Source organism: Panthera leo, chromosome B3 (assembly GCF_018350215.1).
Source record: "Panthera leo isolate Ple1 chromosome B3, P.leo_Ple1_pat1.1, whole genome shotgun sequence".
NCBI classification, from domain to species: domain Eukaryota; kingdom Metazoa; phylum Chordata; class Mammalia; order Carnivora; family Felidae; genus Panthera; species Panthera leo.
In genome coordinates this window covers 45,406,199-45,422,813 of record NC_056684.1, presented here as the reverse complement: position 1 = coordinate 45,422,813, position 16,615 = coordinate 45,406,199, and the positions used below count along the sequence as shown (strand labels likewise).

The 16,615-nt window shown below is 42.4% G+C and overlaps 1 protein-coding gene across 1 annotated transcript in view; it reads right to left on the bottom strand.

Moving 5' to 3' along the window:
- Positions 1-16,615, bottom strand: part of MYO1E (myosin IE) — a 214,086-nt gene that overhangs the window by 67,472 nt on the left and 129,999 nt on the right. The window contains exons 10-16 of the mRNA XM_042941875.1: positions 13,536-13,732; positions 10,853-10,933; positions 10,457-10,543; positions 7,770-7,856; positions 6,389-6,556; positions 5,314-5,399; positions 2,817-2,898 (exon numbers count right to left, since the gene is read on the bottom strand). Of these exons, the coding sequence (XP_042797809.1) occupies positions 2,817-2,898; positions 5,314-5,399; positions 6,389-6,556; positions 7,770-7,856; positions 10,457-10,543; positions 10,853-10,933; positions 13,536-13,732 (788 nt within the window). The remainder of the gene's footprint in view (positions 1-2,816; positions 2,899-5,313; positions 5,400-6,388; positions 6,557-7,769; positions 7,857-10,456; positions 10,544-10,852; positions 10,934-13,535; positions 13,733-16,615) is intronic.

The window sequence follows — 16,615 nt, the reverse complement described above, 5'->3', positions numbered from 1 at the left end:
ATTTTAAAGTATTAGAAAATAATAAAATACCCAACACAAAAACTACCTTGAACATAAACTTAATTTTGCTTCCAAGGAATTTTAGATCTCTTTTTTTTAACGTTTATTATTTTTGAGAGAGAGCGAGAGACAGAGAGCAAGCAGGGGAGGAGCGAGAGAGAGAGACACACACACAGAACCCGAAGCAGGCTCCAGGCTCTGAGCTGTCAGCACAGAGCCCAACACGGGGCTTGAACTCACAGACTGAGAGATCATGACCTGAGCTGAAGTTGGCCGCTTAACCGACTGAGCCACCCAGGCACCCATAGATCTCTTTAAATGTGTGCACTTTAGGGATATCATGAAGATGATACTGAATGTCTACAAAATGCTGTGGATATGGAAGGTGTAAGACATTGGCCATGGCTATGCAGTTCTAAGAGGTGTTTTAGAGGGGATTACAAAGCAGGGAGAATTTTACTCCTACGTGGAGGTAGGACAGGAACATCAGACAGAGACATGGACAACATAATCCACAAAGCAGAGTACCACTTGGGGTGAGAACATGGACAGTGTTATCATCTTACTTAAGCTGGCTGACTTGATGGACCTCCCCAGACAATAGCAATCTTTGCAGTCCTTGCAATCCTGAATACTTTGAGTATACCCAGAAGGTGGCAATTTTGAGCATTCAACGAGACCAGAATATGAAGCCAAGTCCTCCAAGGAGGAGAAAAATGCCCCTACCTCCACCCTCTGTTTTTTAGGGAATAAGCTCAACTGAGAATCCAGACCACTTGGAAGTGAGTCATTGTAACCTTGATGATCTGGGCCCCTTGGATCTGAATGTGACAGTCTTGTGACTAGATTTTCCAGCCCAGAGCTAATCCTTATCCAGGACCTTGAAGTGAAGGCATGAGTCAGAAGCTTCACACAGACATTGCTAGCTGGGGCCTCATAAGAATGGCATCTGCTCTCTGCCTTCCATTCTCTGCTCCAGTGAACTCAATGCAGAGATCGTCCAGGGCTACTAAATGTCTCTGGTACTTTGAACATGACTGTCCCTAGTCTGAGAGGACTCTATCCTTTAGTTCAAAACCCAGCTTGCACCTGACATCCTTCTCTAAACCGGAAGTCTTCTCTTGACTAGAATCTTCCCATTATGCTGTGAGGTTTTAAAAATCATTTCCTTTATTCCAGGCAGTGTTCTTGCCCTCAGGGGCTGGGGAGGCAGGCTTCCATACAAGAAACACTCAGGGAAGAAAGCCAACGACCAGAACAGACAACAACCATCGTTTCCATCAGGCTGGGGTTGTTGAGGGCACTGTGAGAAGGATGAGCAGGATTTGGATACACAGAGCCAGGGAGGAGGCATAAAAAGGCACATCTAGGAGTTCACTAAGAATGAAGCAGAGATGAATAAGCACGGGGCATAAGGAGGGCACTGAAGGAGCAGCGTAGCCGATCAGATACATTTTGTGCTTATGATGTTTCAGGTAGTGTACTAAATGCCTTAGATAGATTACTGAATTTAATATCACAACCCCACCTTGACATAGGTACAAAGATCCCCATCTTACAGATAAAGCAAATGATGCACTGAGAGTTTAGGTAATTTGCTGGCAAACACAAGCTAGTAAAAGCCAGAGCTGGGATTTCAACACAGGCAATGGACCCCCCCAGAGCCCTGCTGTTCATCATTTGATGATCCTATTGATTATAAAACTGCGGTGGTATTTAACTGATACTTAAAAAAAATTTTTTTTTAATGTTTATTTATTATTGACAGACAGGGAGAGACAGAGCATGAGCATGGGAGGGGCAGAGAGAGGAGGAGACACAGAATCTGAAGCAGGCTCCAGGCTTTGAGCTGTCAGCACAGAGCCCGATATGGGGCTCGAACCCACAAACCGCGAGATCATGACCTGAGCTGAAGTCGGACACTTAACCGACTGAGCCACCCGGGCGCTGCTAACCGATATTTAAAAAAATAGTTTAGTGACTTTCTCAAAGAATGACATGATTAAGTGTGTTTGACACAACCTTTAAATTCAGAGTGTAATTAGGGACAATGAATTTCATCATACAAAGGCTCAGATGATACAGTGCATTCTCCACAGGGGCTCCCCCAAAACACCTTAAGAACTCCTGATGTTAAGACACCACGGGGTCAGATGTGCCTGTAATTTGCAGAAGGAGGGGCCTGCAAGATCCATTGAGGGCATAAGTTGCCCCCATAATAGCCAGCGGAATTTCAGGTACGTGAAGTTCCATTATTGGCAAGTATTGGGGTCCAGTCTGGAAAACGGTCATCAAAATACAGAATTTGGGGGGCGCCTGGGTGGCTCAGTCAGTTAAGTGTCCGACTTTGCTCAGGTCATGACCTTGCAGCCCGGCCCATGAGTTCGAGCCCTACTCTGGGCTCTGTGCTGAAAGCTCAGAACCTGGAACCTGATTCGGATTCTGTGCTTCCTGTCTCTCTGCCCCTCCCCTGCTCAGGCTCTGTCTCTCTCTCAAGAATAAATAAACATTAAAAAAAATCCAGAATGTGGCTCTCAATCATAAAATCTTCTCTGATAGTTTAATGTGTATTCTTCCAGATTCTGTTTAAAGCCACTTCCTCTTAGAAAGTAGCTGATTAGCATCTGCTGACTATGAAGCTACGGGGTACTTAATATCCATCACTTTTTTTCAAGCAGCAACATTACTTCTGCGCATCTTCTGTAACCATTCTGTTATATCTCACTGACCTCATCCTGGCCCAAGGGTGCAGTTTCTGACTCCTCGAAATCCCTGCCTCTTATAGGAATCTATAAACTTCCCCAAATAGAACAAACCTTTATTTTGCTTCCGGCAGTAGTTGGGCGCCCTTTCTTGTCAGCTTGCAGATTTTCCGGAAATAAAGACTTTATAAAAGGTCTGAAAAAGGAGAAAGAGAAGGGGTTAGCAATCAGTGGGTACCTCGGGGGGACAAAAGCCTGCTTCTGTAGAGGATGGGAAAGAGGGCTGTCCGGAAGCACATAACCTTGGATCCAGAAAGACCATCTGACTCAAAGCACTAGCCATCAAGGTGTGACCTGGGAAATAAGCAGTGAACAGAAGAAACGGAGAAAGAATTCTAAGATAGAAGCATCTTAGTGTCTAAGCCTGAAAAATTAAATTAAAAACTCTGCATTTTGAGTTTGCCTGCTCACTAGAACAGAGGTACACCTTGGCAAGAGGACACACAGAGAGGACTGGTACCGGTTTACTGAGTTAAGTGAGATAGACCAGAGCTCAGGAAAGTGTACGAATTGTTGGGGTCCAGTGCAGATTCTGCTTTTTTTTTTTTTTTTTTTAATTTTTATTTATTTTTGCAAGCGAGAGCGACAGAGCATGAGCAGGGCAGGGAGAGAGAGAGAGAGAGAGAGAGAGACAGAATCCGAAGCAGGCTCCAGGCTCTGAGCTGTCAACACAGAGCCCGACACGGGCCTTGAACTCATGCACCACAAGATCATGACCTGAGCCGAAGTCAGACGCTTAACTAACTGAGCCACCCAGGTGCCCCACAGATTCTGCTTTGATTGAAAGAAGGGTTTCTCCATCTCGGCGCTATTGATACCAGGATTCAGGGCTGGATAATTCTTTGTTGGGGCGGGGAGGGTTAGGCTGCCCTACACACCGTAGGATGTTTTGCAGCATCAGTGACCTTTGCCTATTCAATGCCATTAGTACACTGCACCTACCCCCTGCCCCTGCAAAAAACCTTGAAAAACTTATTTTAAGTAGGAGTAATTTTATGTGGAGTGATAGGAACTCATGAATTCTTTGCCAGTTGAATATATTTTCATTAGTCCGTCTAATTGAGCTGCCTTTGTTCAAATACCTGCCTCACCAGGACACAGGGCAGGAACAATGTCACCTCATTGCCCCTGGTGTCTAGAACACAGCCTGGTACACAGCAGGTGCTCAATCAGTATGTGCTGAAGGACCGAATAAAGTCATCCATGTAAACCAGCAATCTGACACCAAGTTCAATTCCTCCAAAATGGCTTTTGGGCTGTCTCGAATTTTCTAGGAAGTCTCCCAACAATCTACTTTTAACTTGACCAGACATATTATAGATTTTTGAAGCCAGTGTGTTTAATAAACAATAGACTGTGTCTATAGGACAGGAGTTTTACATGGAAGTGTCAATAGCTCTCAAAGTTGTCATAAATTTTAATAATTAAAAAAAAAAATCTGAAAGCATGTCTGCACCTGACTGTCATAAAACCCACAAGGCAGAACTTGTGGTTTACCTGACTTTTTAACAGGAGCAAATCGATTTTATGTGTTTTCAAATGAAAACAAATTCAGAATCTCCAAAGTTGGGGGCTTCAGGGAACTTCAGCATGGAGAGATCATGGGGAGATGAGGGCCAGGGTATGGGCGTGGGGGGAAGAGAACTAACTGGAGAACAACTTCTAACTGGCCAGAACAACTTCTGGCCAAAGCGTGAAAAGCATGCTTGGTTTTCTTAGAAAATGAGCAGACTTGGGGCTTAACTAAGGAAGTTAACCTTGATATTACAACAGTTCAAGTAACAGAACTAAAAGGGCAGCTATTATTTGGAGGTCACTCTAAAAATTGTAAAAGCTGGAAGACTGCGCAATATTGTGCTTGCCTGGCTTATATGGGCCTGACCATGTAAATTATTCTTTATATCCATTACTAAGGTCTTGGGAAACTTTGCAGGGAAGAGGGGAGGGAAGGACATAGCAGGGCTGGTCCTGGGAGCTCCTGAAGGTTGTAAGGGAAATGGAGGCCCCTACTGCTCCTACCCCTATAGCTTAGACAGGGTCTCTGGAGTTAAATCTCTGAGGCAATCCCTTTTGAGCTGCCCGTCCCTAGTTTCTTGAACCATTTCCCAAGTGCTTCAGGGACACGTTATCTCACATCCTGCAAAGCCATTAGCCATTAAAAAAATTGAGTGACCATGGAAAATTCTTGGGATGATATTCTAAGGGCATAGTATCAGAGAACCAGAATGTTCCCTCCTTAGACAGTCAGAAATGGCCATCCCAACCCAACCCCAGGATAGCCACCTCTCCCTGATAATACTACTGAAAATGACGAAGCTAGGGGCCCTGAAGGCATGCACACAGCACATGGAATTGGGAGGCAGAAAGTGTTAGGGGTACATGGGATTGGAGAGGAAAAGTTATTTTGAAAAACCAAATTGTCCAATGATTACTCAGACCCAAGAGCTGAAAGGAACAAAGTGCTGACCACTAACTGCCACAAGCTTTTTCTTAAATATTGAAAATTTTATCAAACCTACATCTCATGTCAGGTAAGGTAAAACACACTTACAGCTCACTGCTCTGCATGAGCTCGATCAGATCCATAAACAGCACGTCACGGTTCCTTTCACAAAAGCCATCCATGTCATAGGATACCTGGCCAAGAACAGAAAGAAATCTAATTTTATCCTGTAAGTATTTCATTGAACAAAAAAATCCAAGCTGGCACGGCTATTCTTACCAGAGTGTGAATATTTCCAGATGTACAATTGGGATTTCATCATGAACTGTCACATTAAGGCTGTGCATGTTTTGTTTAACTTGTTAGCTGACTTAGGTGGTGATGGTCTGTGGATGCTGATGGATGTAATCCGCTGCCTACATGGCTCAGATGATCTATGACCAGGACGTCAGCTACCACGATCACATAGCCCTTCTTCAGTGAAGCCATGGGAGTATCTAAGTAATAAACTGAATTCTTTCCCTAAATTTTCACTACAACAGAATAAAATAAAACTCCTTTTGCTCATTAATCCATTGCAATGGAGCACGTCATCTGAGTGCAATTTTTTTCTACAAATGGTGTCACAATTAGATCAATTCAGCCAAAAACTCATGCTCAGGGACCCTGGTGAACAAGAAATTAGATGGGTGAAAGGTGAGACCAGTGGATTTTCCATAGGACTAGAAGACTCTAAATATCATGACCTCAACTTACTTTGTATCACCGGCACCTAGACAAAGCCTGGTAACCAGCAGGCACCTGATAACCATGCGTCTTATGAGAACAAACATCAAAAGCAAGCCTTATTTACAGATAAGGGATACAGGCTTGTGACTGCAGCAAGAGGCAAGACAAAAATTCATTCCTTCAGCAGGGTGATTCACAATTTAAAAACATGCAGTAGTGTATACAATCCTTTGCACTGCCTTTGCACATACTTCATATGTCCCATGCTGTTGAATGAATGAATGAATGAATGCTGAGTGAATAAAATACAGTGAAGCAGGTGAAACTCTAGGGATATTGTTATCAGTTGGCTTATGAGAAAACAGATTACAGACCCAAAGGCTTAAAACATTAAGGTAGGTGTTAGAAAGGGTAACTTCTCCTTTCCCATGGGACCCTTGCTCTCTGGACATACCTTCCCAGCATAATGGTGAATAATGAAGCCTTGGTTCCAGCTGTTGAAGTGCTCATGATTCCCAATCTGCATCTGAAGTTTCTGCAGCAGGGTCTGGTCCGCCCCCTCCCCCACTGCGTGCATCGTGGCACACACGTCGTCCAGGATGCTCATGATCCCAGGAGGGTTCTGGTGGTACCAAAAAGACAAAGTCCCAATTCAGTGACTGTTTAAAGTCCCAGTTCCGTGGCTTATGGGGTCTTTTCTTGAGCAAGGAAATAGTTCCCTAGACTCAAGATGCCATCTTGAAAATCAGTCTTTCCCTCTGAGCAAAAATGCCATTAATAATCCCAAATGGGAGTTGCCACTTAGATCTAATGATGGAGGAAAGTCCACGTAAAAAAAAAAAAAAAAAAAAAAAAAAATTGCTTAACTTCCCAAAGTTCTATTCAGAGTCATACACAGATCACTATCTGCTGACTCCTGTTTGTACTAAGTTGATTTTCAAAACCCCAAAGAAAAAGGAAAACATTTTCCTTTGACCTTAATTCATTTCTTAATATTCACTTTCAGCCTGTTACCCACAGAGGCATGGTTGATGCAGTTACAGACTGTACACATTCTATGTGTGACTTTTTTTTCACACAGCACTGGTTTATAAACAGTCTTCATGTTTTTTTTTTTTTTTTTTTAATATTTATTTATTTTTGAGACAGAGACAGAGCATGAACAGGGGAGGGGCAGAGAGAGAGGGAGACACAGAATCTGAAACGGGCTCCAGGCTCTGAGCTGTCAGCACAGAGCCCGACGCGGGGCTCAAACTCGCGGACCGTGAGATCATGACCTGAGCCGAAGTCGGCCACTTAACCGACTGAGCCACCCAGGCGCCCCAACAGTCTTCATGTTGTACACAGTCTTCACACTTAATATTTTAATGGCTATACTTTGCTGCTCTGCTATGCTATAGTTTATTCAAAGACTGAATTGTCTTCGGATGTTTTTACGGTTTCCCGTTTTGGACTTTTATAAAAACCAAACCAAAACAAAACAGTACTGTGGAGATCTCTGCCTACATCTCTGCTGTTTTCTCTTGGTGAAGATGTATAAATGGTCAGAAGGCAGGGCCAATTTTATGTCTCTTCATACCCTATGCCATCCACGTTAGTTCTCAATGTCTCCTCTCAGAGGTCAGTAATAACTTCCAATTGTAAATTGACATTCTATTCATATATACATGTTGGTATTACTACAATAAGTCTATACACAAAATTGATGTAATTGTAAACATTCTCTGCAAATCAGAGTTGTCACTTCCCCCATCCTAAAACAATGACACAGAGAACAGAAACCTACTTGACATAAACCTGTGTGCAGTGAAGGGACACAGCAGACTGATACTTACAACTTTGTTCTCTATGAGGTCACACACGATTTTGTTATTAAAGTACTCAATGGGTGTCCACCTTATTCCCTCCTGAACATACTCTTCCTGAGGGACAGAAAGCGAGAATTTACATTACTACCCAGTGAAGGCTAGTTGGAGGTCAACCCAGATGACTATCAAAGGCACACAGGTCACCATGAAAGAGAAATTTGAATGCCCTTCAACATACAATGGGAATTTTCTTTATTTTTCTAAGAGGGATAGAAAAGGGACATTTCATTGCTTGGTAATTTTTTTTTTTTTTTTTTTTTTTTTTTTTTTTTTTTTTAAGTAAACTCCATGCCCAACACAGGGGTCTACCTCACGACCCAGAGATCAAGAGTCACATGCTCTACTGACTGAGCCAGGCAGGTGCCCTATGCTTAGCAATTTTTATATTTAGTTTGAACCATATGAAATTTATTACCACACTATCATTTTTGATATACAAACAATAGCAATTTAATATGGCTTAACCCATAGGTCCAGTTACAAAATTATCTCTTTGAATTTAACCTACGAACAGCAGTACAGATTAGTCCTTAGACACTCAAGGGCTTGTCCCTCACTTAAGCCTACTGCTCACTTAACTTGATGAGCACCACCCCATTCTCCTGGTTTCCCTCCTTCTTCACCAGTCTTGCTTTGTTAGCTTCTTTCCAGATCTTCATATGATGGGGAGACCCTGGGCTCCATCTTTCAGCCCTTCCTCTATTCTCAGCCCTGCTTCTCCAGAGGATTTTAACCAATCCCACGGTTTTAAATAGCACCTGGAGGCTAATGACCCCCGAATTTATTTCTCTGGTCTAGACCTCCCCACCGAGTTCCAGGGTCATGACATTTATATTAGAGTCTGTGTTCAGATGTGTCACAAGCCTTACAAATGTAACTTGTTCAGTGGAGTTCTGATTCTGCATTTCCCCACCATTGCCAACCAACTGTTCTCCTAGTCTTCAGTATATAGCCACACCATTGGCCCTATTATTCAAGCAACGAGGGTAGAAATCAAGAAATCATCTTTAATTCCTCTTTCCTTCTTAGCTCATTGCTAATTATTTTGAGCACGTGACATTGACTCTTTCTAAAATACATATCGAATTGGACCACCTCTCACTGTTCTACCTCCTCTACTGCTATCATCATCATCTACACCCCCATCATTTCTTTCCCAGTCTCTTAACTGGTTTTTAAACTTTCACTCCTTTTTTTCCCCCCAATGTTTATTTTTGAGAGAGAGAGAAAGAGAGAGACAGAGCCTGAGCAGGGGTGGGGCAGAGACAGAGGGAGACACAGAATCCAAAGCAGGATCCAGCCTCTGAGCTGTCAGCGCAGAGCCCGATGAGGGGCTCGAACTCACAAACCATGAGATCATAGTTGGACACTTAACCAACTGAGTCACCCAGGCGCCCCTCAACTTCCACTCCTGTTTGCCTTCCCCTCTTCTCACTCTAGAAGTCTATAGAGCCTAAGTAATCTTTTCAAAAACACAAAGCAGACCAGGTCACTCTCTGCTCAAAACTCCCCCAGGGTTTTCCGTCATACTTACTATAAAATCTGAAGCTTCCACCACGCCCTACAACATTCCTGTATGATCTAGCCTCTGCCTACTTCATCCGGTCTCAGCCCTACCACGCCTTCCCCTGGCTGTTCTACTCTAGCCGCTCTGATGTGGTGGAAGGCTACAACACCAGGGCAGGGGTTTATGTGGAAACCACTGGTCACTTTCATGACTTAATGTCCCCCCAAACAACCATTCATATGTGCAGCAGGTTGCATGTGTCCCCCGAGATTTCATGTCTGCCTAAATCTCCAAAATGCGAGGTTTGGAAATAGGATCTTTGCGATATATTTAGCTAAGGATCTTGAAAATGAAATCATTCTGGAGTTAGGGTGGTCCCTTACTCCAGTGACGGGTGTCTTTACAAGAGAAAGGAGAGGGAGATTTGGGCGAAGAGGGACACAGAGAGGGAAAGAGCATGTGAAGGGAGAGGCAGAGACTGGAGTTGCTGACATAGGACAGAGACACCAGGAGCCACAGAAGCTAGAAGAGGCAAGGAAGGAGTCTGGTCCTAGTGACCCTCTGGTTTCAGACTCAAGCTTTCTGAACTATGAGAGAAGTGATGTCTGTTGTTTTAAGCCACTCTGTTGACGGTACTTGGTTACAGCTATCCTAGAAATCCAGAACAACATTGTATCCAGATTAAAAGCGAACCTGCATGGAACTTTGAGGAGAAACTGTAAGTAAGACGTGTTACTTCACATTAGAATGAAAAACACCAGCTTTGTCTGTATTTAAGGAAGATTGGGAGTCGAGCGGATCTGAGAAAATCAAGTTTTTCCTTTGGAACACAGTCCATGCCATAGACTAGTGGGGTTGGAACTGGGTTTCCATTTTCCACTCGGTCAATGAGTCAGAGTAGTAAAAGCAGCCAGTAAGAAGTCCAATTTCACAACATCATTTGCTTAAAGGAGAAAGAAACTGTAGCAGATGGTGTTTACAATTCATAGACTAAAATGTCACAATGGCATATGGTTTTTCTGTCTGACTTTATTAAGTACGTTTCCTAATACAAGGCTAAAAGTTGAATCTACTAAGAAAAGAGAGACATTTATATCTTTTAAACAAAACAAGTTAGAAATCAGATGAAACAAGAGCGACAGCTTACCTGTTCTGCCTTTAATGTCAGTTCAATAAAAATCTGCTGTAATTTTTCATTAACAAAATTGATACAAAACTGCTCAAAGCCATTTTTCTAGAAAAAAAAAAAGGTTACTTGCATGTAATTGTTATAGCAAAATCATTATGAAGTCATTTCTTAAGTGATTTAGTGAAATGTTTCAGTGTGAAACATCTTAACAGAAATGTTGGAGGCATCAGTAGACAGCAACATAGTTTATATTTAGGGGAAACTAATTCAGTAAAGGTACATGAAGAACGTACAGAGGCAAAAATGAACTGCAGTGGGTTTTTTTTTTTTTCCCCCATTACCTAGAATTCTTTATTTCAAGCCAGATGAAATCCATCACCCTCCCGGGGCCCCAGATATTCAAAATGGTCTTACCTGGAATATTTCAAAGCCATAGATGTCCAGGACACCAATGTTGTATTCTTCATGGTCCTTCTCCATTGCTTTGTTGATGGACTACGAGAAAGTAACCAGCATGGCAATTAACTTTTCTTTCCTATTAGAAAGGGACATGCATGCGGGAAAGGAAAGCAAGACTGTACACAGCAAATTCTACTGCCTGCTGGAAACAGGATGGCAAGACGAGAGGTGATTTGCAGCTTAAAAAAAGAGTCTTGGTGCAAGGTCAAGTACTCTGGGAAACTACCAGGATGCAAAAAAGCTACTGTTGCTTAATGATGAAAGCCATTAACTTCTGGCACTTAGTTTTTCTCAGGAAGTCTAGAGAACTGGAAGAAAATGTCATCTTGGATGATTAAAGTCAAACCTATTTCATATAAAAAACCAATAAGACAACATCCATAAATATTATTTCTGTTGATCCTGTTCAGGAGCCATTTAATGGTTCCCTAACACAGCATGGGGCGGGGAGGGGGGATATCAAGGCAGAGACAATCGCTGTTCCCAGGAACTTATAGAGAGGGTGAGCCAGCTACAGATAATAATGCCAGTAATTATTATTAAAGTGATAATAATAAAAGGAGCCTCCGTGTATTTACCATTCACCCATGGCAGGGTTTGCTCAGTGCTTTCCATGTGTTTCCATTAATTCTTGCTACCATTTTCCCAACAACGGCGATAACATTAGAATCCCTAAGCCCGCCATGGGCTAAAGGCAGGGTCTAGGGGTCTAGGCCTAGTGTTCTGGATCACTGTGAGAAGGGATGCACAAGCCAATGGCTAGACTTAACAAGAGAGGGTGGGTGCAGGTTCTAGGGGCTTGGGGAGGGCTGCAGGGCAGGGAGGAGCACAGGAGAAAGGTTCCTGGAGGTGGTGAACACCTGGATGAATATGGAAGCACCAGAAGTGTTTTCCAGGCCAAAAAAATGATGTGGCAGCTTTTGTGAGCTAATGGGTAATGACACACAACACTTAGCCCAGTGCCTGGCACATGGTCAATGCCCAGTAAATGTCCGCTCTAATTACATGGGGCATCCGTCTGCTTTCACCACACAAAACATAAAGGGCAGGCAAAAAGGAAATAAGGTGGTAAGTCTAGCACTGGAAGGCACACTGAATAAAGAGACAAGAGATGTGGGTTCTATGGTCAATTCTGCACCACTCTCTTGCTGAATGGCCTTGGGCAGATGCACTAGTACTTAGGCTTAAGATTCCCTTGTCAATAAAATGAGGAGTCTGGACAAGTAAAAAGCATGACTAATGTTTAGTATGACCCTGACCTTCCACAAGAAGTACACAGAATAATTACCCTATCCTGCCCTGCCCTACTCAACCCTAACCACACCTAACCACACTTTAAGCCATATAGATGGTGGCTGGATTCAAACACAAACTGTTTGGATCTAATGGGCATATTGTTGTTCTTTGAAAAGAACCCCCTAGGGTTCTTTCTAGCTTTAATATATAAAAGACAGAGAAGCAGAATATAGCTAGAACACTGTCAAATCACTTGGGTATAGTTCCTAGATTTATCACTTAATAGTAGCATGACTTTGGGGAAGTTCCTTAGTGTCTCCGTGCCCAAGTTATCTGTAAAATAGGATAATAATACCCTAGTCACATGGTTGCTGTAAGAATGACGTGAGTTATTTTTTCTAAAATACTTAGAATGGCATCTGGCACATAGTAAGGGCTATGTAAGTGTTTGCTATTACTATTCTACCATTTAGAGGCTATGGTGATTAAGAGACTGTCACTGGCAGTTCTATACTTCTGAAAGACTAATTTTCAGAATCTGTGATAGATAGATAGATAGATAGATAGATAGATAGATAGAAGTATATGTGATTATGCCATTATAAAAACAGCCTGTGATAGTTCTAAAATATATTTAAAGTCTTTGACATGTTTCCCTTCAAAAGGTAGACCTAATTCTCCTCCCCTTAACTGTGGGCTCTACTTAGTGACTTGCTTCTAATGAATAGAGTACGGCAGGGTGTCAATATTTCAGTCCAAGGTTACAAATTAAAAGATTTCTGGCTTCTTCTTTATTCTCTCTCTTAGATCACTCATTCTGGGGGAAACCAACTGCCATGTTGTGACGATCTTCAAACATCCCCAAAGAAGGCTCATGTAGCAAGGATGTGAGTCATCTTGCCAACAGCCATAGGAATGTACCATCTTGGAAGTAGATCTTCCAACTCTAGATGGAAGACTAGTAGCTCCAGTCAAGATCTTGACTTTAGCCTCGTCCCTGAATCAGAATCACCAAGCTAAGTCACTTCCTGCAGCAACTGTGACAGAATAAATGCTTATTGTTTTAAGCCACTAATTTTGGGCTGATGTGTAACATAGCAATATTTAACAAATACAGTATTCTAAAGCTTTAGGCTCGAGAGTCAACAAAGTTTCATGACCACGGGTCTCCCCTTTTTCTGTTCTATAGTTCTGGCTTTACTGAGTATTTTGTCCAGAAGAAGCTGCTACCATATTAGCATCTTGCTGGACAATTCTAGAAGTAAAAGTGGGATTCAGTGATCCCAGGGTAAAAGGATTACAGAGGAGTATGCATTATAATGGTTATAAGGAATAAGCCAAAACATGAAAACAAAGCCCTTAGTGATTTTTATAGCTAAAATGTGAACTTGTGATTACTTACATCTACCAAGAAATCAAAGACCCGGGCGTGCAGGGCCTTCGCAAGTGCATCCCTGGTGTAACAGGCCTGCTCCACATTGAGGGTCACGTGGATGGACTCCGACTTGCCTCCCCACTTACTATCCATCTGCCGGCTTGTGAGCTTCTCTTTCAACCGGTCCTGGTTTATCCCCAGGAGATATGCAGGAAAAGCCAAAACTATAGAAAACAAAATAAAGCATGATTTCTTTCAGAATTTTAACAATTCACTTCACAAACATGTGCAGGCATCTGTGTGTGTGTGTGTGTGTGTGTGTGTGTGCGCGTGCGTGCATGTGCATGGGTACACATGTGCACATACAAGACACCATCATTGGCCCCCCAAAACTTTCACTCTACTGAAGACTGCTTATCAGCAGTCCCACACACATCCATCCACTTTGTTTTTCTCAATTGTTCTATTACATGAGTCAATTCCTATGATGACTGAAACTTCCAATGATACAAATCAGTGATCCAAGAAGGATGGCGAACCAATCTCCCCTACGGAGATCCCAGTTAAATGCCTAAAATGGACATCTTTCCAAGCTTGCAGCAAGGCAGCCCGGAAGGAACTAAATCAAGAGACATTTCTTTAGCTCCAAAAATTGTTTTCTTCCTTTCTGGTATGGTGTTTTCATAGCATCATTCCCAAAAATGTTGAAGCACCTGGTACATGGAACTAACAATTACAAGCAATCAGATATTTACTGAATGCTTACCACATGTAGTGTTACTAGAGAGGACAGAACACAAAATATTAAAAAATCTTGAAGACCCATCTAGATGAGGCCTGGACACTGTACCAAATTCAGAAGCTTACTAAAAGCTGAATATGTAATACAGGCAGACAATAAAGTCCTAGAGGAATTGAGAACAGGAAGCTGTTACAACTTGCTGGGGTAGTCAAGGAAGATGTGGGATTTGAGTGGGGCCTTAAAGGATGAACAGGATTGGGGCATCTGGGTGGCTCAGTCAGTTAAGCACCTGACTCTTGATTTCAGTTCAGGTCATGACCTCATGGTTCATGGGATCGATCCCTGCATCGGGCTTTGCGCTGACAACACAGAGCCTCCTTAGGATTCTCTCTCTCTTCCTCTCTCTACCCGCTCCCATCTCCCCTTCCCCCCCCCCCCCCCCGCCCCCTGGGTCACAAACTCTCTCTCTCAAAATAAATTTTTTTAAAAAAGGATGAACAGGATTTGCACAGAAGCAGAGGAAGAGAGAGACGAGGGGAGGGCAATGGGACATGCACAGGTGTGGAAGCAGTGAGTTAGGACACACGGTCAAGGTGCAGCAAAGGGCCCAACATTGGCTATAGCTGAAAGTTAAGGTAGGTGATTACAAGGTCGGGGTGAATTCCGACAGGGGAGGTCCTTGAATGGTATATGAAATTTGGCCTGGAGTCAAAGGGGGCCTGGATGGCTTCTTGTGTGTGGGAGGGGGTGGTTTATAAGATTTCTCTGAGAGACGTGTCTGGAGCGAAATGGAGAGCATCGGTGTTATTCATGTCACAGCACACCCATCCCATCCTAAGGACACGTAGTAACATAGTTTTGGTCTTCGAATAGAAGAGCTAAATGGATGGCTTCGTAATTTATTTTAAGCCATGGAACTTGCCAAGAGGAGGGCTCAGGATATAAATGGATTTTCTTGATTTCTGCTCAAAACACTGTAATGTGAATAAGTGACACCATGCTGGGTCATGAAAGAATGCTCAGATTTTTTGCAGTATGAATGAAAGATTTTCATGGACACAAATCCAAACTCTAAACCTGGGTAGCAGTCTTCTTTTTCTGCATAAAACTGTATCAAAAGTTTCTGATAAAAGGATTTTTGTCAAAGACTTCATGATAATGCTCAAAAATCACAAGCCTCCCAATAAAGGATAATCTGAATTTCACAGATGGTGTTAGAATGAACGGGCTGACATTTTCAGTATATACCTTCCAATGATATTAAGTCAGTGAATGCATTTTGAAGAAGTGTAATGCCAGAACAAGGTATTTATTATCTATGCTAGCGTTCCACAGAAGTGCTCTGACTAGTAGAAGCGCTTCCTTTTACAAAGGGCACGTGAACAAGATCAAGTGCACTCATTTGCCAATGGCCATTTCCTTTAGTTTGGTTTTAATGTTAGCACATATGTTTAAGAATCTGGATGTGTCTTGGGAATGCAAGCTGGTGCAGCCACTCTGGAAATTAGTATGGAGGTTCCTCAAAAAACTAAAAATAGAACTACCCTACGACCCAGCAATTGCACGAATAGGCATTTATTCATGGGATACAGGTGTGCTGTTTTGAAGGGACACATGCACCCCCATGTTTATAGCAGCACTATCAGCAATAGCCAAAGTATGGAAAGAGCCCAAATGTCCATCGACGGATGAATAAAGGAGATATGGTATATATATATACAATGGAGTATTACTTGGCAATCAAAAAGAATGAAATCTTGCCATTTCCAAATACGTGGATGGAACTGGAGGGCATTATGCTAAGTGAAATTAGTCAGAGAAAGACAAAAATCATGACCACTCATATGATGACTTTAAGAGACAAAACAGATGAACATAAGGGAAGGGAAACAAAAATAATATAAAAACAGGGAGGGGGACAAAACAAAAAAGACTCTTAAATATGGAAAACAAACTGAGGGCTACTGGAGGGGTTGTGGAAGGGGGGGTGGGCTAAATGGGTAAGGGGCACTAAGGAATCTATTCCTGAAATCATTGTTGCACTATATGCTAACTAATTTGGGTATAAATTTTAAAAAATATAAAATAAAATTAAAAAAAAGAAATAAAAAAAAAAGAATCTGGATGTGTCTTCCACTAAAGTGAAACTTAGCTTCGCACAGAGCAAGGACATAAGATGTCCATAATAACTCAGACTGGACACGTGCAGTGTTGGTGTGAGAACCAAGAGACATTTACCGAAGTGACAAAGAAGAGGACTTTACTAAGGCGAAGCTACAATGTGGGTTATTATCACCATTGCCAGGCAGTTAGGCACATACATGCATCACTTAATAAAGCGGATATTATTAGCAATGGCCCCTCA